The following is a 25,875-nucleotide window of genomic DNA, read 5'->3' as shown; positions in this document are numbered from 1 at the left end:
ACTGAGACCTGGGGCAGCACGGTATCATTGTGGATAGCACAATCGCTTCACAGCTCCAGAGTCCCAGGTTCGATTCCGGCTTGGGTCACTGTCTGTGCGGAGTCTGCACATCCTCCCCGTGTGTGCGTGGGTATCCTCCGAGTGCTCCGGTTTCCTCCCACAGTCCAAAGATGTGCAGGTTAGGTGGATTGGCCATGATAAATTGCCCTTAGTGTCCAAAATTGCCCTTAGTGTTGGGTGGGGTTACTGGGTTATGGGGATAGGGTGGAGGTGTTAACCTTGGGTAGGGCGCTCTTTCCAGGAGCCGGTGCAGACTCGATGGGCCGAATGGCCTCCTTCTGCACTGTAAATTCTATGAAAGAAGGCTGCGCAAGAAGTGGGTACAGCAGTTTCGATGATAGGGCCAGGGTTGTGGCGATTCTAGTTAATAAAAGGGTTCAGTTTTCTACCTCTAAACTAATGTCCGGCTCCAGTGGTAGATATGTAACTACCTGCTATGGTTAACATTTACCCCAGAACTGGGACGATATGAACTTTATGAATACTCTGTTGGCCTCCCTACCCGAATTGGACTCATGTCAGCTTATTTTGGTGGGGACCTGAATTGTGTTTTAGACTCTAGATTAGATTGCTCCCAGCCTAAATCTTTTGTTCCATCGGAGGTGGCCAGGATTCAGTCATCTTTCATAAGGATATAAGACATAGGAGCAGAATTCGGCCACTTGTCCCATCGAGTCTGCTCCGCCATTACATCATGACTGATATTTTTCTCATCCCCATCCTCCTGCCTTCTCCCCAGCTACCACTGACCCCCTTACTAATCAAGAACATATCTATCTATGTCTTAAAGACACTCAGTGATTTGGCCTCCACAGTCTTCTGCGGAAAAGAGTTCCACAGATCACCACCCTCTGGCTGAAGAAATTCCTCCTCAACTCTGCTTTAATGGATCGTCCCTTTAGTCTGAGATTGTGCCCTCTGGTTCTAGTTTTTCCTACAACTGGAAACACCTTCTCCACATCGACTCTATCCAGGCCTTCTAGTATCTTGTAAGTTTCAATAAAATGTTCCCTAATCCTTCTAAACTTCAACAAGTACAGACCCAGAGTCCTCAACCTTTCCTCGTACGACAAGCTCTTCATTCCAGGGATCATTCTTGTGAACCTGCTCTGGACACTTTCCAAGGCCAGCACATCCTTCCTTAGATACGGGGTCCACAACTGATCACAATACTCCAACTGGGGTCTGACCAGAGCCTCATATAGCCTCAGAAGTACATCCCTCTTGGCCCTTCCTAACTGCCGACTGGACATGCACGTTATCCTTAAGAGAATCATGAACAAGGAGTTCCTAGTCTGTTTTTGCTTCTGATTTCCTAAGCATCTCCCATTTAGAAAATAGTCTATGCCTCTATTCCTCCTCTGAAGTGCATAACCTCACACTTTTCTACATTCCATCTGCCACTTTATTGCCCACTCTCCTAGCCTGTCCACGTCCTTCTGCAGCCCCCTTTCTCCCTCAATACTACCTGTCCCTCCAGATCTTTGTATCATCTGCAAACTTAGCAACAGTGCCTTCAGTTACTTCTTCCAGATCATTAATGGGCTCTTAACTTATTTAACAGTCTCCTATGCAGCACCTTGTCAAAGTCCCTCTGTAAATCTAAATAAATCAGGTCGACTGGTTCTCCATTGTCTAACTTCCTTGTTACTTCCTCAAAGAACTCTTAACAGATTTGTCAGACATGACCTTCCCTTGACGAAGTCGCGCTGACTCAGTCCCGTTTTACCATGCACTTCCAAGTACTCCGCAATCTCATCTTTAACAATGGACTCTAAAATCTTACCAATGACCGAAGTCAGGCTAACTATAATTCCCCATCTTCTGCCTCCCTCCCGTCTTAAACAGTTGTGTTACATTAGCCACTTTCCAGTCCTCTGGGATCATTCTTTCCTCCAGTGATTCCTGAAAGATTATCACCAATGCCTCCACAACTTCCTCAGCTATCTCCGGTCCAGGTGAGTTATCCACCTTCAGACCTTTCAGTTTCCCCAGAAATTTCTCCTTAGTGATGGTCACTGCACTCAATTCTGCCCCCTGATTCTCCTGGAGCTCTGGCATCCCACTGGTGTCTTCCACCGTGAAGATTGATGCAAAGTAACTATTCAGTTCATTTGCCATTTCTTTGTTTCCTATTATTGACACATTTGCCAGTGATCCAATGTCGATTTTTCCCTCTCGCTTACCTTTTATTATATATTTAAAAAACTCTTCCTATTTTCTTTTATATTACTAGCTAGCTTGCATTCATATTTCATCTTCTCTCCCCTTATTGCTTTTTTAGTTGTCCTCTGCTTGCTTTTAAAGGCTTCCCAAACATCTGACTTCTCGCTAATTCTCGCCACTTTGTATGCTTTTTCTTTTGCTTTCATGCTGTCCTTGACTTTCCTTGTGAAATATAGATGCCTTTACTTCCCCTAAGCATGTTTCCTCCTCCTTGGGATGAATTTTGGTTGTGCCTTCTGAATAACCACAAAAAACTCCTGCCATTGCTGCTCCACACCATCCTGGAGTCTCTCTCATTTCCACAGAAGGGTCTATCTGTACCCTTTACTATAGAGTCCCTTATAACTATCGCTCTCCTGCACTTTGCCCTCCCCTGCTGAGCAACAGAGCCAGTTGAGGTGCCGCTAGTCTGGCTGCTGTTTTTTTCCCCTGATAGTCTATACACCCCCCCCCCCCAACAGTATCCAAAACGGTATACCTGTTAGAGAGGGGGACAGCCACAGGAGATTCCTGCACTGACTCCCTGCCCTTTCTAGGTCACCCATCTGTCTGCCTGCATCTTAGGTGTGACCACATCTCTATAACTCCTATCTATGATGCTTTCCGCTACCTGCATGCTTCTAAGTGCATCCAACTGCTGCTCCAACCAAATGCGGTCTATGAGGAGCTGCCATTGGTTACACTTGCTGCAGACTTTGTCGACCGGAATGGTGGAAGCGTCACAGATCTGCCAAATCTCACAGTTAGAGCACTGCAACCCGCTGAGTAACATTTAAGCACTAATTAATTAATTTAGAATAAATAGTTAAATTATTGTTCGATTAAGTTACAATTAACTATGTGGCCATGGTGCTAGATTTTTACTGTAAAATTAAATGTTAAATACTAATCTCTGCCCTCAGGTTTAGTTACTCCTCTAACTAGTTAATTATTAAGTTTTAATTAGTTTTTATCAATGTTTTCTTTCTCAAATTTAACAGATTCCCTACCAGCCAATCATGTCACAGCATTACTAGATTTCACTTCAGTTTGTTCCCCATCCACAATTTGAAAAGGTATTTGTATCACTTACCGTCCCGGGATGCACTCTGGTTCTCTCCCTGCAGATTACCAATTACAAAGCCAGAAGAAAGAAAACAAAACAAAAAAGGGAAAAAGCGCCTCCTCCCACTCTGCACCTAATTACCACACTGTTCCAAATTACTAAATTCCAATCCCCACTCTGGCTGTCTCACTCACTCAGACTGTCTCGACTTCATGTGCACAAAGCATTAACATATAATATAATGTAACATTTAACAGGACTGAGTCAATCTCGTCTTCCAAACTGTAGGAGGCCCTTAAGGTGGTCCTTAGGGGAAGGAATTATTTCCTATAAATAGCATTTTGTGAGCACAGTGAGGGTGGAACAGCAGAGGCTGGTCGACTCTACTCTTGAGGTGGACCACCAGTACTTGCGATGCTCATGGGGCAAGTTTTACGAATTCGGGGAGAAGGCCAGTCATCTTTTGGCTCACTGGCAAGCAACCTCCCGGGAGATCACACTCTGACCAGTAACCTTGTTTCCAACTCCCCCAACCCACCCTCCTTGGGTTTATGCTGCTTTTGAATCTTTTTACCACAATCTTTACAAATCAGTCTTCTGCGGATGTCTGCCGACCCACATCAACTGTTGAGGTGGAGAGGAGTGATGAGTTGACGTTCCCTTTGCATCCCGATGAAATTTTAAAGTGTATTGGTTTAATGCAATGTGGCAAAGCTCCTGCTCCAGGTCGTTTTCTGATTGAATTCTGCAAAAAGGTCTTGGAACAGCTTGTGTCTATAATTCTGGATATGTTTAATGACTCCTTATCTTAGGGATCGCTGCCCTCTACCCTCTCACAGGCTTGTATCTCTTCGATTCTTAAGAAGGATAAAGAGCTGACATGTTACCTTGGTCGTACCACCCTATTTCACAGTTGAAGGTGGACATCAAGCTATTTGCCAAGGTGCTGCCGCTTTGGCTGGAACCCTGCCTGCCAAATATAATCTCGGAGGGTCAGGTGGACTTCATGAAGGTCGACAATTTTCGGTCAATATACGTTACCTGTCAAATGTTGTCCTTGTCCCTCTTCTCGGTGCCCGAACCACAGGTGATTGTTTCTCTGGATGCAGAAAAGTTATCGGACAGAGTGGAGGGGGAGTACTTATTGGAGATTCTTGGCAGGTTTGAATTTGGCAAAAATTTATTTCTTGGATTTGTCTACTGTATGAGGCCCCCACTGCAAGTGTTCGTACGAATGCCCTGAACTCTGGTCATTTTCCATTGAACATGGGCACGAGGCAGGGCTGTCCACTGTCCTCACTTTTGCCTGCTTTGGCAATAAAGCCGCTTACTATTGTGTTAAAGTCCTCTGTGGAGGGGGATAAATTGGGGAAGGCGAGAGCATCAGGTATCCCTTTACATCCATCACATCCTCTGCATCGACGAGGCCTACTAACCTCAGCACTTGCGCTGCCATTCCTGATTGTGCCCTTAATTTGTTCCTTAATTAGATGGTGGCCCTGACAACAGCCTGTTCACCAGCCGCTGCCAGCAACACGCTGCCTTTGCTCCAATGAGAAAAGCCCTAGCTCCCTCTACCTTTCCTCATATCAGGGTTAAACTCCATCTGACATTTTCAGCCCAGCTCTGCATCCTATCAATGTCTCTTTGCAGCCTGCAACAGCCCTCCACATTATCCACGACACCACCAATCTTGGTCTCATCAGCAAATTTACTCACCCAACCTTCAACTCCATCATCCAAGTAATTGATAAACTCACAAATAGCAGAGCAACCAGCACTGATCCCTGTGGTACACCGCTGGTGACTGGGCTCCAGGATGAAAATTTACCATCTACCGCCACCCTCTGTCTTCTATGTGATAGCCAGTTACTGATCCAATCGGCCAAATTTCCCTCTGTGCCATGCCTCCTTACTTTCTGCATGAGCCGACCATGGGGCACCTTATCAAACACCTTCCTAAAATCCATGTATACGACATCAACTGCTCTACATCATCTATGTACTTAGTTACCTCCTCAAAGAAGACAATCAAACTTGTGAGGCAAGACGTACCCCTCACAAATCTGTGCTGACTATCCTGGCCCGTAACTTTGAATAGATTGTGGTTATGGGGAGCACAACGGCTCACTTTACAGGTGTGATGCAACAGAAACAAAAGTACTTTTAAATTAAAACAATGTTCATTTGTGGAAACCAGTAAACACTTTAGAAACCCACAGTAAACATCTTAACAACTATCAACACCAATCATCCCCACAGATACAATATTTTATATGTAACCCTTAATCTTTCCTTGAGACATCCATTAGACAAAAGACCCTTTTAACACAGAAACCAGGTTTAAATTCTCTACTGAGAGCAGTTATCACTTTGAAATCATCCAAATGATCTGGAGACAGTCTTTAGATTGCAGAGAGGTCCTTATACAGCTGCTTGCTTTGCCTGAAGCTATCCAGCTCTCAAAACAAAACTAAAACACACCGTGTAGCAGACAGCCCAAAGTGAAAGTAAAAGCAGGCAGACAGCCCAGCTCCACCCACTCTCTGACATCACTGTAGCCAATTGACAAACACCCATTTCTTAAAGTTACACCCACTCCAGATATTTTATAAATAACCATTTCTTAAAGGTACATCCACTACCGCTATTTGATAAACACCCATTTCTTAAAGGTACTCTCACATGACACCTCCATCCAAGAAACAAAATAAACCATCAACTTCAAGATGGTTTCATTTTTCACCTTTTCACTTTCCTTCAAGAAATATTGACAGTGTTTAACAAAACAAAACTCACAAACATTTATAATAATATAGTCCATATTAGTTCTTCTTCCTCCAGCTGGAATCCTTCCTGATTGACAGTCTCTCTGGACAAGAAGATCTCTGCACGAGGAGAATGTGCAAACTCCACACAGTCACCCAAGGCCGGAATTGAACCTGGGCCCCCTGAGCTATAAGGCAGCAGTGCTAACCCCTCTGCCACCGTGCAGCCACCCTCACCCAAAATGGCTGCGTTCTAGATTCCCCAGCCAGGGAAACATTCTCTCAGCATCTACCTGACAAGCTCTGAAGAATTGTATGTGTTTGATTTCAATCATCTCTCGTTCTCCTGAATTCCAGTGATTCTGGACCACATTATTTAAAATTAACGTATAGGTTGTGAGTGCCACTTTAAGGCCCAAATTTATTGCATGTGTCTAACTGCCTTGAGAAAATATAGAGAATGTCTACTCAAACTTTAATCTTTACGGCACCTCAAGATTTAGTCTGGATTCAAATATCTTGGGCATTCCAAGGGTGAGATTTTCCAATCCCACCCACTGCTGGGATCACCCGCTCCCAATGAAAATCAATTAACTTTTGGCTGGCACAGCGCATTATACGGCGGTGAATCCCCCCACAGCCGGCCTGGAAAATCCCAGCCCAAGTGTCTCCAATTGCGCCGCATGCAACAACTATTGATATCTTTGCAGATTGCAACACAGATTTACATCATCTGCTTAGGTTCCATTTTTTTGAAACTATTGACTGATATTTCTTGGTATTGCTTACAGTGAGGCAGAAAATACCGGTTGTGTAATAACCCTCATGAACCCCATGGGGATACCCTAATCAATCTTCCCCTGTAACCAGTGAAATAGGAGCTTCCACACTCGTGGGTTGAGACCACACAGCTGGGGCTCGTAATTAGACAGCATAAAAGCAGGCCCACACAGGGATCACAATCTTGGTAGTCTCGACGGGGACATATACTTTGTGTGTGTGTGTGTGTATATGTGTCTGTATGTGTATGTGTATGTGTCTGTGTCTGTGTGTGTGTGTATGTGTGTCTATGTGTGTCTATGTGTATGTACGTGTGTGTGTATATGTATGTGCATATATGTGTGTGTGTATGTGTCAGTGTGTGTGTCAGTGTGTGTATGTTCGCGTGTGTGTGTCAGTGTGAGTATGTTCGCGTGTGTGTGTATGTGTGTGTATGTGTGTGTGCCACTCTAGCAGCCGTTTCCTGTGACATTGAATAAACCACTGTTGACTCAACTATTCAGCCTCCTAGGTCTTCATAGGTAGTTACTCACGTCTCCCTCTGGACAGTTGGAAGAGTGCATAATTCTCCTACCTTGTTAGAGGTGCTGGAATATCCAATGGTCCGATGTTATATCCATAAAACGAACATCTAAATGATGGAAATAATGAAAATCGTTTTCAATAATAAAAATGAATGGAAACTTGATGAGCATCTTAATTATCTAGACCCTTGTAGGGATGGATTGGGAGGTAGTGCAGATGGCAAACTAGAGGAGAGGTGAGGGAGGGGAGCCTGTTGTTTTCCCACTGCTCTGCAACTTTTCCATCGGTGGGAAGGTCAATGATTTGGATGTCTGCCAGGAGGCCAATTGAACAACTTCACTGGCCGGTTAAGGTCCATTTTCCACTTCTGAGGGCAGATTTTCCCTCGTTGAGTGGGCCGCACCAGGTGAGGAGATTGCGGATCAGGTATGGCAGCCTCTCAGTGGGATTTATCACGTGCTCCATCTTTATGGCAACGCATGGTCAATGCTGGCAAAAGCCAACCCTTACGGCCAAGGTGCTGCTGCCCAGCGATCCATCACATCCTCTCCATCGACGAGGCCTACTAACCTCAGCACTTGCGCTGCCATTCCTGATTGTGCCCTCAATTCGTTCCTTAATTAGATGGTGGCCCTGACAACAGCCTGACAACAGCAACACGCTGCCCCAGATTCCACTGCTGGCGGAAGTGAGATCACCTCCATCTTTCAGTTCCAGTAGAAAAGCTTTTACATTACCAGCAAAATTCAGCCCAATGACTGAGCAAAATGCAGAATCATTAACTAAATTTCATCGAGGAAAGTATCGAAATAATCTATTATACAATTGGGCGAAGTAAAACGTAAAAATTATCATTTTTAAATTAATTACAAATCATCTTCAACAGGTGTGTCAATTAAAATGAACAGATTAGGAATTGTAAACACAAAACAGGATAGCCTGAGTAAAGTATGGTAGCATAGTGGTTAGCACTATGGCTTCACAGCACCAATGTCCCACGTATGATTCTTGGCTTTGGTCACTGTCCGTGTGGAGTCTACACATTCTCCCCGTGTCTGCGTGGGTTTCCTCCAGGTGCTCCGGTTTCCTCCCACAATTCCCGAAATACGTGGTTGTTAGGTAATCTGAACATTCTGAATTCTCCCTCAGTGTACCCGAACAGGCGCCAAAATGTGGCGACTAGGGGTTATTCACAGTAACATCATTGCAGTGTTAACGTAAGCCAGGAATAAAAGAATGACTAGGGTAAGAGTAGGGCCAGTCAAGGACAGTAGTGGGAAGTTGTGTATGGAGTCCGAGGAGATAGGAGAGGTGCTAAATGAATATGTTTCGTCGGTTTTCACACAGGAAAAACACAATGTTGTCAAGGAGAATACTCAGATACAGGCTACTAGACTAGAAGGGCTTGAGGTTCATAAGGAGGAGGTGTTAGTAATTCTGGAAAGTGTGAAAATAGATAAGTCCCCTGGGCCGGATTGGATTTATCGTAGGATTCTTTGGGAAGCGAGGGAGGAGATTGCTGAGCCATTGGCTTTGATCTTTCTGTCATCATTGTCTACACGAATAGTGCCAGAAGACTGGAGGATAGCAAATGTTCTCCCCTTGTTCAAGAGGGGAGTAGAGACAACCCCGGTAACTATAGACCAGTGAGCCTTACTTCTGTTGTGGGCAAAGTCTTGGAAAGGTTTATAAGAGATAGGATTTATAATAATCTGGAAAGGAATAATTTGCTTTGCGATAGTCAACACGGTTTTGTGAAGGGTAGGTCGTGCCTCACAATACTTATTTAGTTCTTTGAGAAGGTGACCAAACAGGTGGACGAGGGTAAAGCAGTTGATGTGGTGTATATGGATTTTAGTAAAGCATTTGATAAGGTACCCCATGGTAGGCTATTGCAGAAAATAAGGAGGCATGGGATTCAGGGTGATTTAGCAGTTTGGATCAGAAATTGGCTAGCTGGAAGAAGAGAAAGGGTGGTGGTTGATGGGAAATGTTCAGCCTGGTGTTCAGTTACTAGTAGTGGTGTACCACAAAGATTTGTTTTTGGGCCACTGCTGTTTGTAATTTTTATAAATGACTTGGAGGAGGGTGTAGAAGGATGGGTGAGTAAATTTGCAGATGACACTAAAGTCGGTGGAGTTGTGGACAGTGGGGAAGGATGTTGCAAGTTACAGAGGGACATAGATAAGCTGCAGAGCTGGGCTGAGAGGTGGCAAATGGAGTTTAATGCAGAAAAGTGTGAGGTGATTCATTTTGCAAGGAATAACAGGAAGACAGAGTACTGGGCTAATGGTAAGATTCTTGGTAGTGTGGAAGAGCAGAGAGATCTCGGTGTCCATGCACTTAGATCCCTGAAAGTTGCCACCCAGGTTTATACGGTTGTTAAGAAGGCGAACGGTGTGTTAGCTTTTACTGGTAGAGGGATTGAGTTTCGGAGCCATGAGGTTGTTTTGTTATGCTCTTGGCATAGAATAAGCTGATTCCTTGATGTGCACTCTGACAAAGGAAGGTTCAGACTTGGAGCTAGCTTTAACACGTTTATTTAAACTGTTAACAATTCTCCTACTTGGATTCGAATCTCCCTTTAATCCTGCTATAGCTACTCAGACTGACGAACCAGTCTGCTACAATCCAGGTGGTGGGTATGATGTGTTGAATCAACCCTGTGCACACACTGAGTGGCCCCACTGGAAAGAGGCAGAGCATGTGTGCTGTGTCCTTTTATATGGGCTGGTGTAATGCCCTCCTGTGGTAGTGTCACCTCTGTGTGTATCGTGAATGCCCATTGGTCGTGTCCTATCTTACTGACCTATTGGTTGAATGTTTGTGTGTCATGTCTCTGGTGCTCCCTCTCGTGTCTATCTAGTCTACGTGTATTTACATGAACCCCTTGTGTATTTACAGTGATGCATATCATCACAGAGGTCATGTTGCAGCTGTACAAAACCCTGGTGTGGCTGCATTTGGAGTATTGCGTGCAGTTCTGGTCGCCGCATCATAGGAAGCATGTGGATGCATTGGAAAGGGTGCAGAGAAGATTTACCAGGATGTTGCCTGGTATGGAGCGAAGATCTTATGAGGGAAGGCTGAGGGACATGAGGCTGTTTTGTTAGAGAGAAGAAGGTTAAGAGGTGACTTAATTGAGGCATACAAGATGATCAGAGGATTAGATAGGGTGGACAGTGAGAGCCTTTTTCGTCAGATGGTGATGTCTAGTGTGAAGGGACATGGCTTTAAATTTTTTTTTTTTTATAAATTTAGATTACCCAATTATTTTTTCCAATTAAGGGGCAATTTAGCATGGCCAATCCACCTACTCTGCACATTTTTGGGTTGTGGGGGCAAAACCCACGCAGACATGTGGAGAATGTGCAAACTCCACACGGACAGTGACCCAGAGCCGGGATCGAACCTGGGACCTCAGCGCCGTGAGGCGGTTGTGCTAACCACTAGGCCACCGTGCTGCCCTTCATGGCTTTAAATTGAGGGGAAATAGATATAAGACAGATGTCAGAGGTAGGTTGTTTACTCAGAGAGTAGTAAGGGCATGGATGCCCTGCCTGCAACAGTAGTGGACTTGCCAACATTAAGGGCATTTAAATGGTCATTGTGTAAACATATGGATGATAAGGGAATAGTGTAGATGGACTTTAGAGTGGTTTCACAGGTTGGCGCATAATTGAGGGATGAAGGGCCTGTACTGCGCTGTAATGTTCTATGTTCAACTTGTGACAGTAAAGATTATAAATAAATGCTGATTCATTACAATTCTTGGAATTATGCAAAAATGTTGAAAATTGAATGAGATTTTTGAAAATGTATTTATGGGGTCTGGGAGTCGTTACCGAGGTCCAACGTTATTGTCCATCTCTAGTTGCACTTGCGAAGGTTGTGGTGAGCTGTCTTCTTGAACTGCTGCAGTAGAAAGTGCCGGTGCACCCACAGTGCTGTTAGGGAGGGAGCTCTGGGACTTTGACTCAGGGACAGTGAAGGAACAGCGTATATTTAAAAGTTAGGATGGTGAATGACTTGGAGGGGAACCTCTTTCTTGGACTGTATTGATGCACCTCAGAGAGCAACATGATGTATGGAGAAAACCTGAATATTATTTCACTTTGTGTGCTGGCCAATTTGAAAGGTTTGTAATATTCTTTCAGATATTTTACGAATGAAGTATATTTTTGGAAAGAAGTGGTGGAGTCTGCTGCCCTTGTCCTTCCATAGTAGTCATGGGTTTGGATGGTGTTCTCAAAGCAGTGCATCGTGTAGATGCATCGTTTACACAATGATGCCACTGTTTTCATCAGTGGTGAGGGAGTGAATGAAGACGTGACAATCAAATGGGCTGCTTTGTCCAAGCTAGCGTTGAGCTTCTGAGTGTTGTTGAGACTGCACTAAACCTGGCAAGTGGAGATTATTCCATCACACTCCTGACTTGTGCCTTGTATTACAGGCCAGGGTTTAGAGAACCCCAAAGTGTATCATGGAGTTTACCTGAATGTAGAACATTGAACTGTACAGCACAGTACAGACCTTTTGGCCCACAATGTTGTGCCGAACTAGTCTGAAACTAAGATCAAATCAACCTACTCCCAATCATTCTAGTGCACTCCATTTGCCTATCCAATAACCGCTTGAAAGTTCCAAATGTGTCCGAAGCCACTACCATAGCTGGGAGTGCGTTCCATGCCCCAACCTCTCTCTGAGTAAAGAACCGACCTCTGACATCCCTCCTATTTCTTCCACCATGAACATTAAAGCTATGCCTGCTTGTAACAGTTACATCCACCCGAGGAAAAAGTCTCTGAACGTCCACTCTATCTATCCCTCTCATCATCTTATACACCTCAATTAAGTCACCTCTCATCCTCCTTTGCTCCAATGAGAAAAGCCCTAGCTCCCTCTACCTTTCCTCATAAAACCTACCCACCAATCCAGGCAGCATCCCGGTTAATCTCCTTTGCACCCTTTCCAATGCTTCCACATCCTTCCTATAATGAGGTGACCAGAACTGCACACAATACTCCAAATGTGGTCTAACCAAGGTCTTGTACAGTTGCAGCATAACCTCACGGCTCTTAAACTTAATCTCCCTGTGAATAAATGCGAACACACTGTAGGCTTTCTTCACGGCTCTATCCACTTGCGTAGCAACTTTCAGAGATCTATGGACATGAACTCCGAGATCTCTCTGTTCCTCCACATTCTTCAGAACCCTGCCGCTAACCATGTAATCTGCATTCAAATTTGTCTCACTAAAATGAAGACACTTTTCAGCCCAGCTCTGCATCCTATCAATGTCTCTTTGCAGCCTGCAACAGCCCTCCACATTATCCACGACACCACCAATCTTGATCTCATCAGCAAATTTACTCACCCAACCTTCAACTCCATCATCCAAGTAATTGATAAAAATCACAAATAGCAGAGCGGCCAGCACTGATCGCTGTGGTACACCGCTGGTGACTGGGCTCCAGGATGAAAATTTACCATCTCCCACCACCCTCTGTCTTCTATGTGATAGCCAGTTACTGATCCAATTAGCCAAATTTCCCTCTGTGCCATGCCTCCTTACTTTCTGCATGAGCCGACCATCGGGCACCTTATCAAACACCTTCCTAAAATTCATGTATACGACATCAACTGCTCTACATCATCTATGTACTTAGTTACCTCCTCAAAGAAGACAATCAAACTTGTGAGGCAAGACTTCCCCCTCACAAATCTGTGCTAACTATCCTGGCCCATAACTTTGAATAGATTGTGGTTATGGGGAGCACAACGGCTCACTTTACAGGTGTGATGCAACAGAAACAAAAGTACTTTTAAATTAAAACAATGTTCATTATGAAACCAGTGAACACTTTAGAAAACCACAGTAAACATCTTAACAACTATCAACACCAATCATCCCCACAGATACAATATTTTATATGTAACCCTTAGTCTTTCCTTGAGACACCCATTAGACAAAAGACCCTTTTAACACAGAAATCAGGTTTAAATTCTCTACTGAGAGCAGTTATCACTTTGAAATCATCCAAATGATCTGGAGACAGTCTTTAGATTGCAGAGAGGTCCTTATACAGCTGCTTGCTTTGCCTGAAGCTATCCAGCTCTCAAAACAAAACTAAAACACACCGTGTAGCAGACAGCCCAAAGTGAAAGTAAAAGCAGGCAGACAGCCCAGCTCCACCCACTCTCTGACATCACTGCAGCCGATTGACAAACACCCATTTCTTAAAGTTACACCCACTCCAGCTATTTTATAAACAACCATTTAGAACATAGAACATAGAACATAGAACAGTACAGCACAGAACAGGCCCTTCAGCCCTCGATGTTGTGCCGAGCAATGATCACCCTACTCAAACTCACGTATCCACCCTATACCCGCAACCCAACAACTCCCCCTTAACCTTACTTTTTAGGACACTACGGGCAATTTAGCATGGCCAATCCACCTAACCCGCACATCTTTGGACTGTGGGAGGAAACCGGAGCACCCGGAGGAAACCCACGCACACACGGGGAGGACGTGCAGACTCCACACAGACAGTGACCCAGCCGGGAACCGAACCTGGGACCCTGGAGCTGTGAAGCATTGATGCTAACCACTATGCTACCGTGCTGCCCGTGAAGTTGTGGTTTCTTAAAGGTACATCCACTACCGCTATTTGTTAAACACCCATTTCCTAAAGGTACTCTCACATGACACCTCCATCCAAGAAACAAAATACACCATCAACTTCAAGATGGTTTCATTTTTCACCTTTTCACTTTCCTTCAAGAAATATTGACAGTGTTTAACAAAACAAAACTCACAAACATTTATAATAATATAGTCCATATTAGTTCTTCTTCCTCCAACTGGAATCCTTCCTGATTGACAGTCTCTCTGGACAAGAAGATCTCTGCACGAGGAGAATGTGCAAACTCCACACAGTCACCCAAGGCCGGAATTGAACCTGGGCCCCCTGAGCTATCAGGCAGCAGTGCTAACCCCTCTGCCACCGTGCAGCCACCCTCACCCAAAATGGCTACGTTCTAGATTCCCCAGCCAGGGAAACATTCTCTCAGCATCTACCTGCCAAGCTCTGAAGAATTGTATGTGTTTGATTTCAATCATCTCTCGTTCTCCTGAATTCCAGTGATTCTGGACCACATTATTTAAAATTAACGTATAGGTTGTGAGTGCCACTTTAAGGCCCGAATTTATTGCATGTGTCTAACTGCCTTGAAAAAATATAGAGAATGTCTACTCAAACTTTAATCTTTACGGCACCTCAAGGTTTATTCTGGATTCAAATATCTTGGGCATTACAAGGGTGAGATTTTCCAATCCCGCCCACTGCTGGGATCACCCGCTCCCAATGAAAATCAATTAACTTTTGGCTGGCACAGCGCATTATACGGCGGTGAATCCCCCCACAGCCGGCCTGGAAAATCCCTGCCCAAGAGTCTCCAATTGGGCCGCATGCAACAACTATTGATATCTTTGCAGATTGCAACACAGATTTACATCATCTGCTTAGGTTCCATTTTTTTGAAACTATTGACTGATATTTCTTGGTATTGCTTACAGTGAGGCAGAAAATACCGGTTGTGTAATAAACCTCATGAGGCCCATGGGGATACCCTAATGAATCTTCCCCTGGTACTCGTGAAATAGGAGTTTCCACACTCGTGGGTTGAGACCACACAGCTGGGGCTCGTAATTAGACAGCATAAAAGCAGGCCCACACAGGGATCACAATCTTGGTAGTCTCGACGGGGACATATACTGTGTGTGTGTGTATATATGTGTCTGTATGTGTATGTGTCTGTGTCTGTGTGTGTGTGTGTATGTGTGTCTATGTGTATGTACGTGTGTGTGTATATGTATGTGCATGTATGTGTGTGTGCATGTGTCAGTGTGTTTATGTTCGCGTGTGTGTGTCAGTGTGTGTATGTTCGCATGTGTGTGTCAGTGTGTGTATGTTCGTGTGTGGGCAGCAAGGTAGCATGGTGGTTAGCATAAATGCTTCACAGCTCCAGGGTCCCAGGTTCGATTCCCAGCTGGGTCACTGTCTGTGTGGAGTCTGCACGTCCTCCCCGTGTGTGCGTGGGTTTCCTCCGGGTGCTCCGGTTTCCTCCCACAGTCCAAAGATGTGCGGGTTAGGTGGATTGGCCATGCTAAATTGCCCGTAGTGACCTAAAAAGTAAGGTTAGGGGGGGGGGGTTGTTGGGTTACGGGTATAGGGTGGATACGTGGGTTTGAGTAGGGTGATCATGGCTCGGCACAACATCGAGGGCCGAAGGGCCTGTTCTGTGCTGTACTGTTCTATGTTCTATGTTTTATGTGTGTGTGTATGTGTGTGTGCCACTCTAGCAGCCGTTTCCTGTGACATTGAATAAACCAACGTTGACTCAACTACTCAGCCTCCTGGGTCTTCATAGGTGGTTACTCACGTCTACCTCTGGACAGTTGGAAGAGTGCATAATTCTCCTACCTTGTTGGAGCTACTGGAGTGCCCCATGATTCGATGTGATCTTCAAAGTGCGAAAATCTAAATGATGGAAATAATGAAAATCGTTTTCAATAATAAAAATGAATGGAAACTTGATGAGCATCTTAATTATCTAGACCCTTGTAGGGATGGATTGGGAGGTAGTGCAGATGGCAAACTAGAGGAGAGGTGAGGGAGGGGAGCCTGTTGTTTTCCCACTGCTCCGCCACTTTGCCATCGGTGGGAAGGTCAATGATTTGGATGTCTGCCAGGAGGCCATTTGAACAACTTCACTGGCCGGTTAAGGTCCATTTTCCACTTCTGAGGGCAGATTTTCTCTCGTTGATTGGTCCGCACCAGGTGAGGAGATTGCGGATCAAGTATGGCTGCCTCTCAGTGGGATTTATCACGTGCTCCTTCTTTATGGCAACGCATGGCCAATGCTGGCAAAAGCCAACCCTTACGGCCAAGGTGCTGCTGCCCAGCGATCCATCACATCCTCTCCATCGACGAGGCCTACTAACCTCAGCACTTGCCCTGCCATTCCTGATTGTGCACTCAATTTGTTCCTTAATTAGATGGTGGCCCTGACAACAGCCTGTTAACCAGCCGCTGCCAGCAACACGCTGCCCCAGATTCCACTGCTGGTGGAAGTGAGATCACCTCCATCTTTCAGTTCCAGTAGAAAAGCTTTTACATTACCAGCAAAATTCAGCCCAATGACTGAGCAAAATGCAGAATCATTAACTAAATTTCATCGAGGAAAGTATCGAAATAATCTATGATACAATTGGGCGAAGTAAAATGTTAAAATTATCATTTTTAAATTAATTACAAATCATCTTCAACAGGTGTGTCAATTAATATGAACAGATTAGGAATTGTAAACACAAAACAGGATAGCCTGAGTAAAGTATGGTAGCATAGTGGTTAGCACTATGGCTTCACAGCACCAATGTCCCACGTATTCCACGTCCCACGTCCTTCATTTTGGAAGGAATAACAGGAAGACAGAGTACTGGGCTAATGGTAAGATTCTTGGTAGTGTGGAAGAGCAGAGAGATCTCGGTGTCCATGTACATACATCCCTGAAAGTTGCCACCCAGGTTGATACGGTTGTTAAGAAGGCGAATGGTGTGTTAGCTTTTACTGGTAGAGGGATTGAGTTTCGCAGCCATGAGGTTGTTTTGTTATGCTCTTGGCATAGAATAAGCTGATTCCTTGATGTGCACTCTGAAAAGGAAGGTTCAGACTTGGAGATAGCTTTAACACGTTTATTTAAACTGTTAACAATTCTCCTACTTGGATTTGAATCTCCCTTTAATCCTGCTATAGCTATTTAGACTGATGAACCAGTCTGCTACAATCCAGGTGGTGGGTATGATGTGTTGAATCAACCCTGTGCACACACTGAGTGGCCCCACTGGAAAGAGGCAGAGCATGTGTGCTGTGTCCTTTTATATGGGCTGGTGTAATGCCCTCCTGTGGTAGTGTCACCTCTGTGTGTATCGTAAATGCCCATTGGTCGTGTCCTATATTACTGAGCTATTGGTTGAATGTCGGTGTGTGATGTTTCTGGTGCTCCCTCTCATGTCTATCTAGTCTACGTGTATTTACATGAACCCCTTGTGTATTTACAGTGATGCATATCACCACAGAGGTCATGTTACAGCTGTACAAAACTCTGGTGTGGCTGCATTTGGAGTATTGCGTGCAGTTCTGGTCGCCGCATCACAGGAAGCACGTGGCTGCATTGGAAAGAGTGCAGAGGAGATTTACCAGAATGTTGCCTGGTACGGAGCGAAGATCTTGTGAGGGAAGGCTGAGGGACTTGAGGCTGTTTTGTTAGAGAGAAGAAGGTTAAGAGGTGACTTAATTGAGGTATACAAGATGATCAGAGGATTAGATAGGGTGGACAGTGTGAGCCTTTTTCCTCAGATGGTGACGTCTAGTGTGAAGGGACATGGCTTTAAATTGAGGAGAAATAGTTATAGGACAGATGTCAGAGGTATGTTGTTTACTCAGAGAGTAGTAAGGGCGTGGATGCCCTGCCTGCAACAGTAGTGGACTTGCCAACATTAAGGGCATATAAATGGTCATTGGTTAAACATATGGATGATAAGGGAATAGTGTAGGTGGACTTTAGAGTGGTTTCACAGGTTGGCGCATAATTGAGGGATGAAGGGCCTGTACTGCGCTGTAATGTTCTATGTTCAACTTGTGACAATAAAGATTATAAATAAATGCTGATTCATTACAATTCTTGGAATTATGCAAAAATGTTGAAAATTGAATGAGATTTTTAAAAATGTATTTATGGGGTCTGGGAGTCGTTACCAAGGTCCAACGTTATTGTCCATCTCTAGTTGCACTTGCGAAGGTTGTGGTGAGCTGTCTTCTTGAACTGCTGCAGTAGAAAGTGTCGGTGCACCCACAGTGCTGTTAGGGAGGGAGCTCTGGGACTTTGACTCAGGGACAGTGAAGGAACAGCGTATATTTAAAAGTTAGGATGGTGAATGACTTGGAGGGGAACCTCTTTCTTGGACTGTATTGATGCACCTCAGAGAGCAACATGATGTATGGAGAAAACCTGAATATTATTTCACTTTGTGTGCTGGCCAATTTGAAAGGTTTGTAATATTCTTTCAGATATTTTACGAATGAAGTATATTATTGGAAAGAAGTGGTGGAGTCTGCTGCCCTTGTCCTTCCATAGTGGTCATGGGTTTGGATGGTGCTCTCAAAGCAGTGCATCGTGTAGATGCATCGTTTACACAATGCTGCCACTGTTTTCATCAGTGGTGAGGGAGTGAATGAAGACGTGACAATCAAATGGGCTGCTTTATCCAAGCTAGCGTTAAGCTTCTGAGTGTTGTTGAGACTGCACTAAACCTGGCAAGTGGAGATTATTCCATCACACTCCTGACTTGTGCCTTGTATTACAGGCCAGGGTTTAGAGAACCCCAAAGTGTATCATGGAGTTCACCTGAATGTAGAACATTGAACTGTACAGCACAGTACAGACCTTTTGGCCCACAATGTTGTGCCGAGCTAGTCTGAAACTAAGATCAAATCAACCTACTCCCAATCATTCTAGTGCACTCCATGTGCCTATCCAATAACCGCTTGAAAGTTCCAAATGTGTCCGAAGCCACTACCATAGCTGGGAGTGCGTTCCACGCCCCAACCTCTCTCTGAGTAAAGAACCGACCTCTGACATCCCTCCTATTTCTTCCACCATGAACATTAAAGCTATGCCTGCTTGTAACAGTTACATCCACCCGAGAAAAAAGTCTCTGAACGTCCACTCTATCTATCCCTCTCATCATCTTATGCACCTCAATTAAGTCACCTCTCATCCTCCTTTGCTCCAATGAGAAAAGCCCTAGCTCCCTCTACCTTTCCTCATAAAACCTACCCACCAATCCAGGCAGCATCCCGGTTAATCTCCTTTGCACCCTTTCCAATGCTTCCACATCCTTCCTATAATGAGGTGACCAGAACTGCACACAATACTCCAAATGTGGTCTAACCAAGGTCTTGTACAGTTGCAGCATAACCTCACGGCTCTTAAACTTAATCTCCCTGTGAATAAATGCGAACACACTGTAGGCTTTCTTCACGGCTCTATCCACTTGCGTAGCAACTTTCACAGATCTATGGACATGAACACCGAGATCTCTCTGTTCCTCCTCATTCTTCAGAACCCTGCCGCTAACCATGTAATCTGCATTCAAATTTGTCTCACTAAAATGAATCACCTCACACTTATCAGGGTTAAACTCCATCTGACACTTTTCAGCCCAGCTCTGCATCCTATCAATGTCTCTTTGCAGCCTGCAACAGCCCTCCACATTATCCACGACACCCCCAATCTTGATCTCATCAGCAAATTTACTCACCCAACCTTCAACTCCATCATCCAAGTAATTGATAAAAATCGCAAATAGCAGAGCGGCCAGCACTGATCGCTGTGATACACCGCTGGTGACTGGGCTGCAGGATGAAAATTTACCATCTCCCACCACCCTCTGTCTTCTATGTGATAGCCAGTTACTGATCCAATCAGCCAAATTTCCCTCTGTGCCATGCCTCCTTACTTTCTGCATGAGCCGACCATCGGGCACCTTATCAAACACCTTCCTAAAATTCATGTATACAACATCAACTGCTCTACATCATCTATGTACTTAGTTACCTCCTCAAAGAAGACAATCAAACTTGTGAGGCAAGACTTCCCCCTCACAAATCTGTGCTAACTATCCTGGCCCGTAACTTTGAATAGATTGTGGTTATGGGGAGCACAATGGCTCACTTTACAGGTGTGATGCAACAGAAACAAAAGTACTTTTAAATTAAAACAATGTTCATTATGAAACCAGTGAACACTTTAGAAAACCACAGTAAACATCTTAACAACTATCAACACCAATCATCCCCACAGATACAATATTTTATATGTAACCCTTAGTCTTTCCTTGAGACACCCATTAGACAAAAGACCCTTTTAACACAGAAATCAGGTTTAAATTCTCTACTGAGAGCAGTTATCACTTTGAAATCATCCAAATGATCTGGAGACAGTCTTTAGATTGCAGAGAGGTCCTTATGCAGCTGCTTGCTTTGCCTGAAGCTATCCAGCTCTCAAAACAAAACTAAAACACACCGTGTAGCAGACAGCCCAAAGTGAAAGTAAAAGCAGGCAGACAGCCCAGCTCCACCTACTCTCTGACATCACTGCAGCCGATTGACAAACACCCATTTCTTAAAGTTACACCCACTCCAGCTATTTTATAAACAACCATTTAGAACATAGAACAGTACAGCACAGAACAGGCCCTTCAGCCCTCGATGTTGTGCCGAGCAATGATCACCCTACTCAAACTCACGTATCCACCCTATACCCGTAACCCAACAACTCCCCCTTAACCTTACTTTTTAGGACACTACGGGCAATTTAGCATGGCCAATCCACCTAACCCGCACATCTTTGGACTGTGGGAGGAAACCGGAGCACCCGGAGGAAACCCACGCACACACGGGGAGGACGTGCAGACTCCGCACAGACAGTGACCCAGCCGGGAATCGAACCTGGGACCCTGGAGATGTGAAGCATTGATGCGAACCACTATGCTACCGTGCTGCCCGTGAAGTTGTGGTTTCTTGAAGGTACATCCACTACCGCTATTTGTTAAACACCCATTTCTTAAAGGTACTCTCACATGACACCTCCATCCAAGAAAAAAAATATACCATCAACTTCAAGATGGTTTCATTTTTCACCTTTTCACTTTCCTTCAAGAAATATTGACAGTGTTTAACAAAACAAAACTCACAAACATTTATAATAATATAGTCCATATTAGTTCTTCTTCCTCCAACTGGAATCCTTCCTGATTGACAGTCTCTCTGGACAAGAAGATCTCTGCACGAGGAGAATGTGCAAACTCCACACAGTCACCCAAGGCCGGAATTGAACCTGGGCCCCCTGAGCTATAAGGCAGCAGTGCTAACCCCTCTACCACCGTGCAGCCACCCTCACCCAAAATGGCTGCGTTCTAGATTCCCCAGCCAGGGAAACATTCTCTCAGCATCTACCTGACAAGCTCTGAAGAATTGTATGTGTTTGATTTCAATCATCTCTCGTTCTCCTGAATTCCAGTGATTCTGACCACATTATTTAAAATTAACGTATAGGTTGTGAGTGCCACTTTAAGGCCCGAATTTATTGCATGTGTCTAACTGCCTTGAAAAAATATAGAGAATGTCTACTCAAACTTTAATCTTTACAGCACCTCAAGGTTTATTCTGGATTCAAATATCTTGGGCATTCCAAGGGTGGGATTTTCCAATCCCGCCCACTGCTGGGATCACCCGCTCCCAATGAAAATCAATTAACTTTTGGCTGGCACAGCGCATTATACGGCGGTGAATCCCCCCACAGCCGGCCTGGAAAATCCCAGCCCAAGTGTCTCCAATTGGGCCGCATGCAACAACTATTGATATCTTTGCAGATTGCAACACAGATTTACATCATCTGCTTAGGTTCCATTTTTTTGAAACTATTGACTGATATTTCTTGGTATTGCTTACAGTGAGGCAGAAAATACCGGTTGTGTAATAAACCTCATGAGGCCCATGGGGATACCCTAATCAATCTTCCCCTGGTACTCGTGAAATAGGAGTTTCCACACTCGTGGGTTGAGACCACACAGCTGGGGCTCGTAATTAGACAGCATAAAAGCAGGCCCACACAGGGATCACAATCTTGGTAGTCTCGACGGGGACATATACTGTGTGTGTGTGTATATATGTGTCTGTATGTGTATGTGTCTGTGTCTGTGTGTGTGTGTGTGTATGTGTGTCTATGTGTATGTACGTGTGTGTGTATATGTATGTGCATGTATGTGTGTGTGCATGTGTCAGTGTGTGTATGTTCGCGTGTGTGTGTCAGTGTGTGTATGTTCGCGTGTGTGTGTCAGTGTGTGTATGTTCGTGTGTGGGCAGCACGGTAGCATGGTGGTTAGCATAAATGCTTCACAGCTCCAGGGTCCCAGGTTCGATTCCCAGCTGGGTCACTGTCTGTGTGGTGTCTGCACGTCCTCCCCGTGTGTGCGTGGGTTTCCTCCGGGTGCTCTGGTTTCCTCCCACAGTCCAAAGATGTGCGGGTTAGGTGGATTGGCCATGCTAAATTGCCCGTAGTGACCTAAAAAGTAAGGTTAGGGGGGTGGGGGGGAGGGGGGGGGGGGGGGGGGGGGGGGGTTGTTGGGTTACGGGTATAGGGTGGATACGTGGGTTTGAGTAGGGTGATCATGGCTCGGCACAACATCGAGGGCCGAAGGGCCTGTTCTGAGCTGTACTGTTCTATGTTCTATGTTTTATGTGTGTGTGTATGTGTGTGTGCCACTCTAGCAGCCGTTTCCTGTGACATTGAATAAACCAACGTTGACTCAACTACTCAGCCTCCTGGGTCTTCATAGGTGGTTACTCACGTCTACCTCTGGACAGTTGGAAGAGTGCATAATTCTCCTACCTTGTTGGAGCTACTGGAGTGCCAGGTTGTGGTGAGCTGTCTTCTTGAACTGCTGCAGTAGAAAGTGTCGGTGCACCCACAGTGCTGTTAGGGAGGGAGCTCTGGGACTTTGACTCAGGGACAGTGAAGGAACCGCGTATATTTAAAAGTTAGGATGGTGAATGACTTGGAGGGGAACCTCTTTCTTGGACTGTATTGATGCACCTCAGAGAGCAACATGATGTATGGAGAAAACCTGAATATTATTTCACTTTGTGTGCTGGCCAATTTGAAAGGTTTGTAATATTCTTTCAGATATTTTACGAATGAAGTATATTTTTGGAAAGAAGTGGTGGAGTCTGCTGCCCTTGTCCTTCCATAGTGGTCATGGGTTTGGATGGTGCTCTCAAAGCAGTGCATCGTGTAGATGCATCGTTTACACAATGCTGCCACTGTTTTCATCAGTGGTGAGGGAGTGAATGAAGACGTGACAATCAAATGGGCTGCTTTATCCAAGCTAGCGTTAAGCTTCTGAGTGTTGTTGAGACTGCACTAAACCTGGCAAGTGGAGATTATTCCATCACACTCCTGACTTGTGCCTTGTATTACAGGCCAGGGTTTAGAGAACCCCAAAGTGTATCATGGAGTTCACCTGAATGTAGAACATTGAACTGTACAGCACAGTACAGACCTTTTGGCCCACAATGTTGTGCCGAGCTAGTCTGAAACTAAGATCAAATCAACCTACTCCCAATCATTCTAGTGCACTCCATGTGCCTATCCAATAACCGCTTGAAAGTTCCAAATGTGTCCGAAGCCACTACCATAGCTGGGAGTGCGTTCCACGCCCCAACCTCTCTCTGAGTAAAGAACCGACCTCTGACATCCCTCCTATTTCTTCCACCATGAACATTAAAGCTATGCCTGCTTGTAACAGTTACATCCACCCGAGAAAAAAGTCTCTGAACGTCCACTCTATCTATCCCTCTCATCATCTTATGCACCTCAATTAAGTCACCTCTCATCCTCCTTTGCTCCAATGAGAAAAGCCCTAGCTCCCTCTACCTTTCCTCATAAAACCTACCCACCAATCCAGGCAGCATCCCGGTTAATCTCCTTTGCACCCTTTCCAATGCTTCCACATCCTTCCTATAATGAGGTGACCAGAACTGCACACAATACTCCAAATGTGGTCTAACCAAGGTCTTGTACAGTTGCAGCATAACCTCACGGCTCTTAAACTTAATCTCCCTGTGAATAAATGCGAACACACTGTAGGCTTTCTTCACGGCTCTATCCACTTGCGTAGCAACTTTCACAGATCTATGGACATGAACACCGAGATCTCTCTGTTCCTCCTCATTCTTCAGAACCCTGCCCCTAACCATGTAATCTGCATTCAAATTTGTCTCACTAAAATGAATCACCTCACACTTATCAGGGTTAAACTCCATCTGACACTTTTCAGCCCAGCTCTGCATCCTATCAATGTCTCTTTGCAGCCTGCAACAGCCCTCCACATTATCCACGACACCACCAATCTTGATCTCATCAGCAAATTTACTCACCCAACCTTCAACTCCATCATCCAAGTAATTGATAAAAATCACAAATAGCAGAGCGGCCAGCACTGATCGCTGTGATACACCGCTGGTGACTGGGCTCCAGGATGAAAATTTACCATCTCCCACCACCCTCAGTCTTCTATGTGATAGCCAGTTACTGATCCAATCGGCCAAATTTCCCTCTGTGCCATGCCTCCTTACTTTCTGCATGAGCCGACCATCGGGCACCTTATCAAACACCTTCCTAAAATTCATGTATACAACATCAACTGCTCTACATCATCTATGTACTTAGTTACCTCCTCAAAGAAGACAATCAAACTTGTGAGGCAAGACTTCCCCCTCACAAATCTGTGCTAACTATCCTGGCCCGTAACTTTGAATAGATTGTGGTTATGGGGAGCACAACGGCTCACTTTACAGGTGTGATGCAACAGAAACAAAAGTACTTTTAAATTAAAACAATGTTCATTATGAAACCAGTGAACACTTTAGAAAACCACAGTAAACATCTTAACAACTATCAACACCAATCATCCCCACAGATACAATATTTTATATGTAACCCTTAGTCTTTCCTTGAGACACCCATTAGACAAAAGACCCTTTTAACACAGACATCAGGTTTAAATTCTCTACTGAGAGCAGTTATCACTTTGAAATCATCCAAATGATCTGGAGACAGTCTTTAGATTGCAGAGAGGTCCTTATACAGCTGCTTGCTTTGCCTGAAGCTATCCAGCTCTCAAAACAAAACTAAAACAATCCGTGTAGCAGACAGCCCAAAGTGAAAGTAAAAGCAGGCAGACAGCCCAGCTCCACCCACTCTCTGACATCACTGCAGCCGATTGACAAACACCCATTTCTTAAAGTTACACCCACTCCAGCTATTTTATAAACAACCATTTAGAACATAGAACAGTACAGCACAGAACAGGCCCTTCAGCCCTCGATGTTATGCCGAGCAATGATCACCCTACTCAAACTCACGTATCCACCCTATACCCGTAACCCAACAACTCCCCCTTAACCTTACTTTTTAGGACACTACGGGCAATTTAGCATGGCCAATCCACCTAACCCGCACATCTTTGGACTGTGGGAGGAAACCGGAGCACCCGGAGGAAACCCACGCACACACGGGGATGACGTGCAGACTCCGCACAGACAGTGACCCAGCCGGGAATCGAACCTGGGACCCTGGAGATGTGAAACATTGATGCGACCCACTATGCTACCGTGCTGCCTGTGAAGTTGTGGTTTCTTAAAGGTAAATCCACTACCGCTATTTGTTAAACACCCATTTCTTAAAGGTACTCTCACATGACACCTCCATCCAAGAAAAAAAATATACCATCAACTTCAAGATGGTTTCATTTTTCACCTTTTCACTTTCCTTCAAGAA

General features: G+C 44.8%; 1 protein-coding gene across 1 annotated transcript in view; it reads right to left on the bottom strand.

The window, feature by feature from the left end:
* LOC119968632 (E3 ubiquitin/ISG15 ligase TRIM25-like) overlaps positions 1–25,875 on the bottom strand; it is a 162,555-nt gene that overhangs the window by 97,669 nt on the left and 39,011 nt on the right. Inside the window, exons 8-9 of the mRNA XM_038801254.1 lie at positions 15,897–15,953; positions 7,454–7,510 (exon numbers count right to left, since the gene is read on the bottom strand). Of these exons, the coding sequence (XP_038657182.1) occupies positions 7,454–7,510; positions 15,897–15,953 (114 nt within the window). The remainder of the gene's footprint in view (positions 1–7,453; positions 7,511–15,896; positions 15,954–25,875) is intronic.

The sequence above is a fragment of the Scyliorhinus canicula genome, chromosome 7, assembly GCF_902713615.1.
Source record: "Scyliorhinus canicula chromosome 7, sScyCan1.1, whole genome shotgun sequence".
NCBI classification, from domain to species: domain Eukaryota; kingdom Metazoa; phylum Chordata; class Chondrichthyes; order Carcharhiniformes; family Scyliorhinidae; genus Scyliorhinus; species Scyliorhinus canicula.
This window is presented reverse-complemented; position numbering and strand designations above follow the sequence as displayed.